Source organism: Saccopteryx leptura, chromosome 6 (assembly GCF_036850995.1).
Source record: "Saccopteryx leptura isolate mSacLep1 chromosome 6, mSacLep1_pri_phased_curated, whole genome shotgun sequence".
Classification (NCBI taxonomy): Eukaryota; Metazoa; Chordata; class Mammalia; order Chiroptera; family Emballonuridae; genus Saccopteryx; species Saccopteryx leptura.
The window spans coordinates 67883096-67895910 of NC_089508.1; the positions used below are offsets into that span (position 1 = coordinate 67883096).

Sequence of the window (12815 nt, forward strand, 5' to 3'; positions counted from 1 at the left end):
TTTCAGGGCCTCTCCATTTGTTTTCTCAGCATGGTCTATTTGGGCCTCTTCAAAAACTTGTAGCCTCAGGGTACTTAGACTGCTTACATACAGGCAATCTCTGCCCAATAACATTATTCTTTCCTTGTACTTAATGATAATTTGATGGGTATAGAATTCTAGAGTGAAACATTTTCCTTGAGGATTTTGTTTTTAAGTTATTTTTTTTTTAATTTTTCAGAATTGTGGTTGAGAAGTCTAATGTCATTTTAATGCCAGATTCTTTATATGTCAGCTGATTTTTCTCTATACAAATTTTTTCTTTTTTTTGTATTTCTCTGAAGCTGGAAACAGGGAGGCAGTCAGACAGACTCCCGCATGCACCCGACCGGGATCCACCCGGCACGCCCACCAGGTGGCGTAACTCTGCCGCAATCAGAGCCATTCTAGCGCCTGAGGCAGAGGCCACAGAGCCATCCTCAATGCCGGGCAAACGCTGCTCCAATGGAGCCTCGGCTGCGGGAGGGGAAGAGAGAGACAGAGAGGAAGGAGAGGGAGAGGGGTGGAGAAGCAGATGGGTGCTTCTCCTGTGTGCCCTGGCCGGGAATCGAACCCTGGACTCCTGCACGCCAGGCCGACGCTCTACCACCGAGCCAACCGGCCAGGGCCTCTTTACAAATTTTTAAATGTTTCTCTTTATCCCCAGTGTTCTCAAACTTCATATAAATAGATTTAATAAAGTAACTGATCTTGCTTGGTTGAATTTTAGGTTCTGCTCAATTATATGTCCTGAAAACTGGGTTTCCTCCCATTACTTCATTAATTTAGCTTGAATTATCCTGTCTGTCTTAGTCCACTTGGACTGCTATAACAAAATACCACTGACTGGGTAGCTTATTAGTAACAGAAATTTATTTCTCACCATTCTAGAGGCCAGAAGATTCAAGATCAAGGTGCCACTAGGTTGCACTTCAGTGAATGCTTGTTTAAAATCAGTCCTTTCTAATTGTGATCTCATAGCTAGAAGTGCTAGAGAGCTCTCTGATAAGAGTATTAACCCTATTCATGATGGTTCCATTCTCATGACCTAAGACTCCCAAAGGCCCCACCTTTTTTTTTTCTTTTCTTTTCATTTTTCCGAAGCTGGAAACCGGGAGGCAGTCAGACAGACTCCCGCATGCGCCCGACCAGGATCCACCCGGCATGCCCACCAGGGGCCGATGCTCTGCCCCTCTGGGGCGTTGCTCTGTTTCAACCAGAGCCATCCTAGCGCCTGAGGCAGAGGCCACAGAGCCATCCTCAGCGCCCGGGCCATCTTTGCTCCAATGGAGCCTCGGCTGCAGGAGGGGAAGAGAGAGAAGGACAGGGGGAGGAATGGAGAAGCAGATGGGCACTTCTCCTGTGTGCCCTGGCTGGGAATCGAACCTGGGACGCCTGCACACCAGGCCAACACTCTACCACTGAGCCAACCGGCCAGGGCCAAGGCCCCACCTTTTAATACCATCATTTTGGTATTAAGGTTGAGGAGGAAACAAACATTTAGACCATTGTCTAAGCACCCCTTCCTGACTAATCCCCACTCATAATGATCATTAGCTGGCCTTTTTTTCCCCCCAGAGAGAGGAGAGAGGGAGAGACAGGAAAGGAGAGAGATGACAAGCATCAATTCTTCATTGCAGCACCTTAGTCATTCATTGATTGCTTTCTCCCAGTGACCCCTTGCTCAAGCCTGTGACCTTGGGCTTCAAGTCAGCAACCTTTGGGCTCAAGCCAGCGACCATGGGGTCATGTCTATGGTCCCATGCTCAAGTCAGATGAACCTGCACTCAAGCCAGCGACTTCAAGGTTTTGAATCTGGGTCCTCAGCATCCCAGACTGATGCTAGCCACTGCACCACTAGCTGGTCAGTCCTTTAGTACATAATTTATACTTTACTGATGAAACTAAAACTCTTTAGCTATTTTAAATTGTTTCATTTCTCTTAACTCTTTTTTATATATATCAAGAAATCATGTTTGCTATTATATTTATATCCTATTTTTTAATATCCCTATAGTTCCCATTGCAGGAACCCAATCAGTAAAGAATCTAATAAAGGCAGAAATGCTTGGTGTCTTCCAAGAAATGAGCTTCCCCACTGTTTACTGTCGGCCTTCTCTCTTCCTTTCTTTAATTCAGATCAGCTTGCCCCTTTTAAAGACTATCTACTTCTGCCCTGGCCGGTTGGCTCAGTGGTAGAGTGTTGGCCTGGCGTGCAGAAGTCCCAGGTTCGATTCCTGGCCAGGGCACATAGGAGAAGCACCCATCTGCTTCTCCACCCCTCCCCCTCTCCTTCCTCTCTGTCTCTCTCTTACCCTCTTGCAGCGAGGCTCCATTGGAGCAAAGATGGCCCGGGCGCTGGGGATGGCTCCTTGGCCTCTGCCCCAGGCGCTGGAGTGGCTCTGGTTGCAACAGAGCGACGCCCGGAGGGGCAGAGCATCGCCCCCTGGTGGGCGGGCCGGGTGGATCCCGGTTGGGCGCATGCGGGAGTCTGTCTGACTGACTCTCCCCGTTTCCAGCTTCAGAAAAATACAAAAAATAAAAAAATAAAATAAAATAAATAAAGACTATCTACTTCTACAGTACTCAGGAACCATGAACTCATAGTTGCTTTTCATATGTGTCTTGACTGGGCAAGCCCGGGGTTTCGAACTGGTGACATCAATGTTCCAGGTCAACGCTTTATCCACTGCACTGTCACAGGTCAGGCATAAATATGTTTTAAATTTTTATAATGTCTTAAAGACATAGAGGAAAAAACCCAGCAGCTTGATTAGACAATACATTAACTGAACATTCACTCCATTTATAGGAAAACTGTCATTCCATAGGAAGACCATGTGATTTCTTTCTCAGGGATAGACTGACACAGACAGGAACAGAGAGATGAGAAGCATCAATCATCAGTTTTTGTTGTGCATTGCAACACCTTAGTTGTTTATTGATTGCTTTCTCATATGTGCCTTGACCACGGGCTTTCAGCAGACTGAGTAACCCCTTGCTCAAGCCAGCGACCTTGGGTTCAAGCTGGTGAGCTTTTGTTCAAACCAGCTGAGCCCCTACTCAAGCTGGCGACCTTGGGGTCTCGAACCTGGGTCCTCGGCATCCCAGTCCGACGCTCTATCCTCTGCGCCACCGCTTGGTCAGGCATTTTTAATGAACTTTTAAAATTTATGCTTTGATTACTAATACAGTAAGTAGCAATAAATATAACTCCCCTCAAATAAGAGCTTTGGAGTTCTCAACCATTTGAGAACCCCAGGTCAAAGGACTTAAAGCCTGACTCCTGGGAGGTTTAACAGGGTCAGAGACCCTGCCGGGAGCGTGCCAAGCACCGTCCACTCCACCGACACTCAGAAGGTGAGTTGCCTCGCCAATAAGAACGGATAAGGAAGAAGGGGCAGGGTTTGTTTACAGAGCGTACCGGATAAACCAGGTCACAGAAGGACAGGATGCTATGAGTTAGTCTTTGCGACACTGTCGCGTTTCGTTGGCTTAGTGCCGTAAAGAGAGTCGCGGAGCAGTGGAAAGCGGAGGCAACGGCAGATGTGTGCGGCAATGGCGGATATGGAGGATCTTTTTGGGAGCGACGCCGACAGCGATGCTGAGCGTAAAGGTGGGGTCGACTGGGCTTCACAGGAGGGGCGTGTGGCTGGCTTACTGCGGCCCGAGTTGCTCCGCAGTCCTGTTCCGGGTCTGCGAACGGTGCGACGCTACGTGTGAATGGTGGCGCTTCCCCCACACCTGCCTCGACTCCCTCTACCCTACCGGCGGTGCCAGTCTTCCCAAAGGGCGGTAATGGAGGGAGCAATGTGGAGTGTGCGCCTCCAGGTGCTTGGTGTCGTGGAGCCGAGGGGCGCGGGGGCGCACAGGTGGAGCCGCGGAACCTTGGGGTCCTGCTCTGACCTGTCTGCACAGGCTTCCGCAGAGCGAGGGCTGTTTGTGAGCGAAAATGGAAGTTTGCTATTCGAGAATACGAGGAATAGGTGGACGAATTTACCGAGGGGCTGAGAATGCCCTCTTGAATGAAACCAGACCGCCCATGGTGTGATGGGAGTTTGAGATGTCTAGGTGAGGAGGCGGGGGAGACCTGGATAGGGCAACGTATAGGTGTTGCGCACCGGAGAGAAGGTGACCTCCCAGAGCCTGTGCATAAACTCTAGAATTTCTTGTGTCTGTGGTATTAGATTGAGGAGCAGATGGAGTTTGTGTTTGGAGAGGATAGATGAAAAATTTTTTGAGGAAGTGGATGAAATGAGTGTTTATGGTGCATATAAGTATTTCTGGCACGAGGACTTGTGGATATTGGAGTTTAAAATACGAATAGGAGTTATTTGAAGTCAGAGGGGCCCAAGACCAATTTCAGAATTCTTGCACCCCTCCAGCCTGAAAGTAATGTTACCTACATTTTTTCCTAAGCAAAATACATTATTGTATTTTTTTCCTCCCACTTCAATTTATTCATGTTTTTAGAGCGAAGTAAAGGGAGCACCAGGTGGAAATCTAGTCTGAGGGCTCTATCCAGGAGGTTTTTATTAAGGATGAGGCTGGAAATATAGAATTCTATATATGACTTCTTGTTCCACCCCTTTGCTAATGTTTTCATTTTCCCTTAATTTTTGCTTGTCCATATCCGATTTGCCATTCAAATCCGAGTCCATGTGAACCCACCCATGACTCAACTTCCATAAAGTTAATTCATTAAATGTTTTTATTGGGGAAGGAGTGGAGGGAAGGGTGTAAAGAGGGACAAATATAAGGTGATGGAAACTGATTTGACTTTGAGTAATGGGTATACAACATAATCAACAGTTCAAATGCTATGGAGATGTTTACCTGAAACCTACCTATTTTCCCATATATAAGACGCACCCTTTCCCGAAAATTTTAGGGTCTAAAAACTGGGTGCGTCTTATACAGGGGTTGTGACATTTCAAATGCTATAGAGCAGTGGTTCTCAACTTTTCTAATGCCGTGACCCCGCAATACAGTTCCTTATGTTGCGGTGACCCCAAACCAAGAAATAATTTTGGTGGCTACTTCATAACTGTAATTTTGCTACAGTTATGATTCGGAATGTAAATAACCTGATATGCATTATGTATTTTCCGATGGCTTTAGGCGACCCCGCCCGGGTCGCGACCCACAGGTTGAGAACCGCTGCTATAGATGGAACTGAGGATGAGGCAATTAATGAAGACAGTGATGAGGAGTTGTATGAATTTTATGATGAATAAAATGAGTTCAGTAACTTTATGTAGTACTTTTTTTTTTCCCCAAATTTCGGGCCCCCAAAATAGGATGCATCTTATACATGGGAGAGTCTTATACATGGGCAATATGGTATGTATTCTCATTGATCAGTGTCACACAAAGTTAATTTTCTAAATAAAATTAAAATAATAAGTTTTTATTGATCCCTCGTCATGTTCTAGCTACTTTGGTAGGTGTTGGGGATGTAATGATGAAAAGATAGTCTCTGCTCTCCCTCTTTGCCAGTTTACAGTGATGCATAATGTGTATTTGATAAAAATTGGATGGGTAGAGGCAATAGTTTAGTAACGTATTCTACAGTGCTTTCCCATTGCAAACTCAATGTATGTGGAAGTGATGTGTGGAGGTGGCTGCTTTGCTGGGCGCCATGTTTTACCTTCTTGTAAGTCTGTTGCTGCTTTCTTTCATCTTATCATTAGATACTAGCACTCTAGGACAGGGGTCCCCAAACTACGGTCCGCGGGCCACATGCGGCCCCCTGAGGCCATTTATCCGGCCCCCGCTGCACTTCCGGAAGGGGCACCTCTTTCATTGGTGGTCAATGAAAGGAGCACATTGACCATCTCATTAGCCAAAAGCAGGCCCATAGTTCCCATTGAAATACTGGTCAGTTTCTTGATTTAAATTTACTTGTTTTTTATTTTAAATATTGTATTTATTCCCGTTTTGTTTTTTTACTTTAAAATAAGATATGTGTAGTGTGCACAAGGATTTGTTCATAGTTTTTTTTATAGTCCGGCCCTCCAATGGTCTGAGGGACAGTGAACTGGCCCCCTGTGTAAAAAGTTTGGGGACCCCTGCTCTAGGATTTACTTCCAAATCTGCCCTTGAAGGTTGCTATTGGTCCTTGGTAGTGTGGAGGTGACAGGATAACTCCTGTTATGCCTAGCATGTTTCATTATCTCCCTGTGCTAAAAGAGGTGTGGGAAACAACTATGCCTGACAAATTTTGTGGCATAACAGGATAGAACCCTGCCTAGGCCCAGTTGGTTCTTTCATGCATAAATGTGCCCAGGTAGTCTTTTAATTTCTTTCAACAATGTTTTGTTGTTTTTATTTTATAAATCCTGCATATCCTAGATTCAATATATTAAGTATTTTTTTCTTTTGGATACTATTGAAAGTGGGATTGTTTTCTTAATTTCATTTTTGGACTGATCATGGCTAGTGTATATAGCTGATTTTTGAATGTTAATCTTGTGTCTTGTAGCCTCGCTAAATGTATTAGCTCTACATTTGTGTGTGTGTGTGTGTGTGAATTCTTTAGGATTTTCAACATATAAGATTACATCATCTGTGAATAGAGATAGTTTTACTCTTCCCTTTTAATTTGGAACCTTTTTTTTTTTTTAATTAATTAATTAATTTATTTTTACAGATACAGAGAGTGAGTCAAAGAGAGGGATAGACAGGGACAGACAGACAGGAACGGAGAGAGATGAGAAGCATCAATCATTAGTTTTTCATTGCATGTTGCAACACCTTAGTTGTTCATTGATTGCTTTCTCATATGTGCCTTGACCACGGGCCTTCAGCAGACCGAGCAACCCCTTGCTGGAGCCAGTGACCTTGGGTCCAAGCTGGTGAGCCTCGCTCAAACCAGATGAGCCCGCACTCAAGCTGGCGACCTCAGGGTCTCGAACCTGGGTCCTTCTGCATCCCAGTCCGATGCTCTATCCACTGCGCCACCACCAGGTCAGGCTGGAACCTTTTTATTTAAAAAAATTTTTTTTTACAGGGACAGAGAGAGATTCAGAGGAAGGGACAGACAGGGGCAGACAGGAACAGAGAGAGATGAGAAGCAAAGCATCAATCATCAGTTTCTTGTTGTGACACCTTAGTTATTCACTGATTGCTTTCTCATATGTGCCTTGACCGCGGGCCTTCAGCAGACCGAGTGACCCCTTGCTCGGGCCAGCGACCTTGGGTCCAAGCTGGCGAGCTTTTTGCTCAAACCAGATGAGCCCGTGCTCAAGCTGGTGACCTCGGAGTCTCAAACCTGGGTCCTCTGCATCCCAGTCCAACGCTCTATCCACTGCGCCACCACCTGGTCAGGCTGGAACCTTTTATTTCTTTTTCTTGCCTAATTGCCTTGGCTAGAACTTTGTGTATAGTGTTTAATAGAAGTGGTGAGTGGACATTCTTGCCTTTAGGGAGAAAGCATTCATCTCTTCACAATTACATATGATATAGGTGTGGGGATTTCACAGATGTTTTTTATCAGGTTGAGGAAGTTCTCTTCTATTCCTAGTTGGAGTGGTTTACATGGAATATCTTTTCCATTCTTTCACTTTCAACCAATTTGTGTATTTGATTGTAAAGTGAATCTCTTGTAGACAGCATGTAAATAGATCATTTTTTAAATCCTTTCTTCCAATTTCTCCTTTTCATTAGGAGACGTTAATCCAGTTTCATTAAAAGTAATTACTGATAAAGGACATCTGCCACTTTGTTGCTTGTTTCCTTTTTAAAATTTGTATTGAATTGGGTATCATCGATTCATAAAATTATGTAGCCTCAGGTGTGTAGTTCTATAATACACCATCTGTGTATTGTATAGTGTGTTTACCACCACAAGTTAAGTCTTTTTCCATCATGTTTTTGTCCCCCCTTTACCCTCTTCTATCCCTCTTTCCCTCTGGTGATTAACATACTGTTGTCTGTGAGGATTTTTTTTTCTTAATCCCTTTACCTTTTTCACCCATCTCCCCAGCCCTCCTCTTCTCTCATAGCTATGTCAGTCTCCTGTTCTCTATCTATGAGTCTGTTTCTGTTTTGTGGTTTTGTGGGTTATTTTGTTCATTAGATTCCACATATAAGTGAAATCACGTGGTACTTGTCTTTCTCTGACCGGCTTATTTCACTTAGTTTAATACTCTCCAGGTTCATCCATGCTGTTGCAAAAGATAAGATTTCCTTCTTTTTTACAGCGGACTAGTATTGTGTGAATGTACCATAGCTTTTTTTTTTTGTCTTTTTCTGAAGTTGGAAACAGGGAGGCAGTCAGACAGACTCCCACATGCGCCCGGCCAGGATCCACCCGGCATGCCCACCAGGGGGCGATGCTCTGCCCATCTGGGGCGTTGCTCTGCCGCAATCAGAGACATTCTAGCGCCTGAGGCAGAGGCCACAGAGCCATCCTCAGTGCCCGGGCCAACTTTGCTCCAGTGGAGCCTTGGCTGCCGGAGGGGAAGAGAGAGACAGAGAGGAAGGAGAGGGAGAGGGGTGAAGAAGCAGATGGGCGCTTCTCCTGCGTGCCCTGGCCAGGAATCAAACCTGGGACTCCCGCACGCCAGGCCGACACTCTACCACTGAGCCAACCGGCCAGGGCCCGTACCATAGCTTTTTTATCCACTCATCTACTGATGGGCGTTTGGGCTTTTTCCAAATCTTAGCTATTGTAAATGGTGCTGCAATGAACGTAGGGGTGCATATTTTCTTTTGAATCAGTGTTTCAGGTTTCTTCGAATATATTCCCAGAAGTGGAATTGCTGGGTCATAAGGCAGTTCCATTTAAAACTCCATACTGATTTCCACAGTGACTACATCAATCTGCATTTTCATCAGTAGTGCACAAAGATTCCCTTTTCTTTTTTTTAATTTAGAAAAGTACATTTAACAGGGTAACATTGATCAATAAGAGTACATAGGTTTCAGGTAAACATCTCTATAGCATTTGAACTGTTGATTGTGTTGTGTGCCCCTCACCCAAAGTCAAATCATTCTGTCACTGTATGCTTGTCCCTCACTGCATATTTGTCCCTCTTTACTCCCCTCCTGTGTTTCTTTTTCTTCACATCCTCACCAACACTGTTGTTTGTTGAATTTATTGATGATAGACATTCTGACAGGTGTGAATACCTCATTGTGGTTTTCATTTGCATTTCTCTGATCATTAGTGATGGGGATCCTGATGGCTGTCCCTTCAACTCTCCCCAGAGCTGCGAACCCCGGTATGTGTCTCCTCATGCAATTTAGTCAGCTCTGCCCTCCCTCCACCAGAGTGGCCCTGCAAACGTGCGCTGGCCCTTTAACAGGGGGTCCTGCAGACTTCTCTTTCCCCCTGCTGGACAGAATCCCTGCTGATTTTCACAGTGCCACCTTCCAGCTCTGGTGCTCTGAGTGGGGGAGCCTGGCTTAGGATTGAGACTCCATGCTTCTCATGGGGTTCAGAGCAGCTGAGATATCCCTCCAGAATCTCAGCCGAGGATTGTGGGAGACCAGTTCTTTTCACATCTCCACCCTTTCCCTTAGTCTTGATGCGGTTGCTTCTGTAAATCCTTGTTGTTGTTTTTTTAAATTATTATTATTTTCTTAATTTTTATTTATTTATTTATTTATTTATTTATTTATTTATTTATTTTTTACAGAGACAGAGAGTGAGTCAGAGAGAGGGATAGACAGGGACAGACCAACAGGAACGGAGAGAGATGAGAAGCATCAAACATTAGTTCTTCATTGCACATTGCAACACCTCAGTTGTTCATTGACTGCCCTCTCATATGTGCCTTGACCGCGGGCCTCCAGTGACCTTGGGTTTAAACTGGTGGGCTTTTTGCTCAAACCAGATGAGCCTGCGCTCAAGCTGGCAACCTCGGGTCCCGAACCTGGATCCTCCGCATCCCAGTCCGACGCTCTATCCACTGCGCCACCGCCTGGTCAGGCTCTTGGTTTTAAGACTCCTGTTCAACTAGTCTTCAGTTGGTTATTCAGTTGATTGTTTTAGTTTTTAGTTGTATTTCTAGTTTGGTGCTGGATCAGGTGAGTGTAACATCTACTTACTTTGCCGCTGCCTTGGGTCTTCTGCTGCTTGTTTTGTGACTGTCTTATTTCTGTCGTTTATGACTGTTTTTTTTTGTTTTGTTTTCTTTTTTGTATTTCTCTGAAGTTGGAAACGGGGAGAGACAGTCAGACAGACTCCTGCATGCGCCTGACCGGGATCCACCCAGCACGCCCACCAGGGGGCGTGCCGCAATCAGAGCCCTTCTAGCGCCTGAGGCAGAGGCCACAGAGCCATCCTCAGTGCCTGGGCAAACGCTGCTCCAATGGAGCCTTGGCTGCGGGAGGGGAAGAGAGAGACAGAGAGGAAGAAGGGGGGGGGGTGGAGAAGCAGATGGGCGCTTCTCCTGTGTGCCCTGGCTGGGAATTGAACCCGGGACTCCTGCACACCAGGCCGACGCTCTACCACTGAACCAACCAGCCAGGGCCTGACTGGTTGTCTTCTAGTATGCTGTTTTTATTCCTTCTTGTTTCTTTCTCTGTATAGTTTTTCTGGTTACTCTGGTGATTATAATTAACATCTTAATTTATAACCATCTAGTTGTGATTAATACCAACTTAATTTTGGTACTATACAAAAACTTTTAAAAAATATAGCTCCATCTTCTCATGCTTTATGTTGTTGTTATCATAAATTACATCTTCATTCTTGTCTGCCCAGTAACATGGACTTACAATTATTGTCTTATATAATTGCCCTTTTTTTTTTTTGGTATTTTTCTGAAGTTGGAAACGGGGAGGCAGTCAGACAGACTCCCGCATGCGCCCGACCGGAATCCACCCAGTATGCCCACCAGGGGGTGATGCTCTGCCCCTCTGGGGCGTTGCTCTGTTGTATCCAGAGTCATTTTAGCGCCTGAGGCAGAGGCCACAGAGCCATCCTCAGTGCCCGGGCCAACTTTGCTCCAATGGAGCCTTGGCTGCAGGAGGGGAAGAGAGAGACAGAGAAGAAGGAGAGGGAGAGGGGTGGAGAAGCAGATGGGCGCCTCTCCTGTGTGCCCTGGCTGGGAATCGAACCTGGGACTCTTGCACGCCAGGCCGACGCTCTACCACTGAGCCAACCAGCCAGGGCCCTTATTTTTTTACAGAGACAGAGAGTCAGAGTGAGGGATAGACAGGGACAGACAGACAGGAATGGAGAGATGAGAAGCATCAATCATTAGTTTTTCGTTGCACATTGTGACACCTTAGTTGTTCATTGATTGCTTTCTCACATGTGCCTTGACCGTGGGCCTTAAGCAGACTGAGTAACCCCTTGCTTGAGCCAGCGACCTTGGGTCCAAGCTGGTGAGTTTTTGCTCAAACCAGATGAGCCCACGCTCAAGCTGGCGACCTCGGGATCTCGAACCTGGGTCTTCTGCATCCCAGTCCGGCACTCTATCCACTGCGCCACCGCCTGGTCTGGCTATAATTGCCTTTTGAATTTAATTGAAAGAGAGGAGTTACTAACCAGAAACATTAATACTGAGTTCTATATTTACCTATCTAGTTACCTTTACTGGTGTTCTTTCTTTATTTTATGTGGATTCTGGTTACTGTCTGTTGTTTCTTCCTTTTGCCTATAGTACTCCCGTTAGTATTTCTTGGAGGGCAGGTCAACTAGCAGTAAATTGTTTTGTTTATCTGGGAATATTTAGATTTTCTAGTTAGTTTTTATTGAGGTAAAGTTCATATAACATAAAATTAACCATTTTAAAGTGAATAATTCAGTGGTATTAGTTCACTTACATTCACTTACAGTGTTTTACAACTACTGCCTCTACCTAGTTCCAAAACATTTTCATCACCATGTACCTATTAGGCAGTTATTTCTTATTTGCTTTTTTCCCTTGGTCCCATCTACAACCGGTCTTCTTCCTGTGTCCATGGATTTACCTACAGTGTGTCCGTAAAGTCATGGTGCACTTTTGACCGGTCACAGGAAAGCAACAAAAGACTATAGAAATGTGAAATCTGCACCAAATAAAAGAGAAACCCTCCCAGTTTCTTAGGATGATGTGGCAGCATGTGTGCGTGCGCAGATGATGACGTAACACCGTGTATACAGCAGAGCAGCCCACGGCCATGCCAGTCGAGATGTGGATGGTACAGAGGAAAGTTCAGTGTGTTCTGTGGCTCGCTAAATTCAAATCCGTGACCAAAGTGCAATGTGAATATCGGTGCATTTATAATGAAGCACCACCACATAGGAATAACATTACTCAGTGGGATAAGCATTTGAAGGAAACCGGCAGTTTGGTGGAGAAACCCTGTTCTGGTAGGCCATCAGTCAGTGATGAGTCTGTAGAGTCTATATGGGATAGCTACCTAAGGAGCCCTAAAAAATCTGTGCATGAGCCCACATTGAACTGCACTGAATAGGTATGAAACTGGGACAGTTTTCCTTTTATTTGGTGCAGATTTCACATTTCTGTCGTCTTTTGTTGCTTTCCTGTGACCAGTCAAAAGTGCACCATGACTTTATGGATACACTGTATTCTGGATATTTATATAAATGGAATTGTATACTAGATGGGCCTTTTGTGTCTGTTTTCTTTCACTTTCCAAAATGTTTTCAAGGTTCATCCACATTGTAGATGGATCAGTACTTCATTCCTTTTTAATGACAAGTTAATATCCCACTGTATGTATCATATATATCTGAATTTGTTTATCCATTCAACTCTTGATGGACATTGACTTGTTTCATCTTTTAGCTATCGATTGGTGCTGCTGTGTACATTTTATACATGTATTTGTGAAGT

General features: G+C 45.0%; 1 protein-coding gene across 1 annotated transcript in view; it reads left to right on the top strand.

Annotated features, from left to right (window-relative positions):
- The first annotated feature begins 3518 nt into the window (after nt 1-3518).
- LEO1 (LEO1 homolog, Paf1/RNA polymerase II complex component) overlaps nt 3519-12815 on the top strand; it is a 46487-nt gene continuing 37190 nt past the window's right edge. The window contains exon 1 of the mRNA XM_066341770.1: nt 3519-3634. Within this exon, the coding sequence (XP_066197867.1) occupies nt 3565-3634 (70 nt within the window). The 5' untranslated portion in view covers nt 3519-3564. The remainder of the gene's footprint in view (nt 3635-12815) is intronic.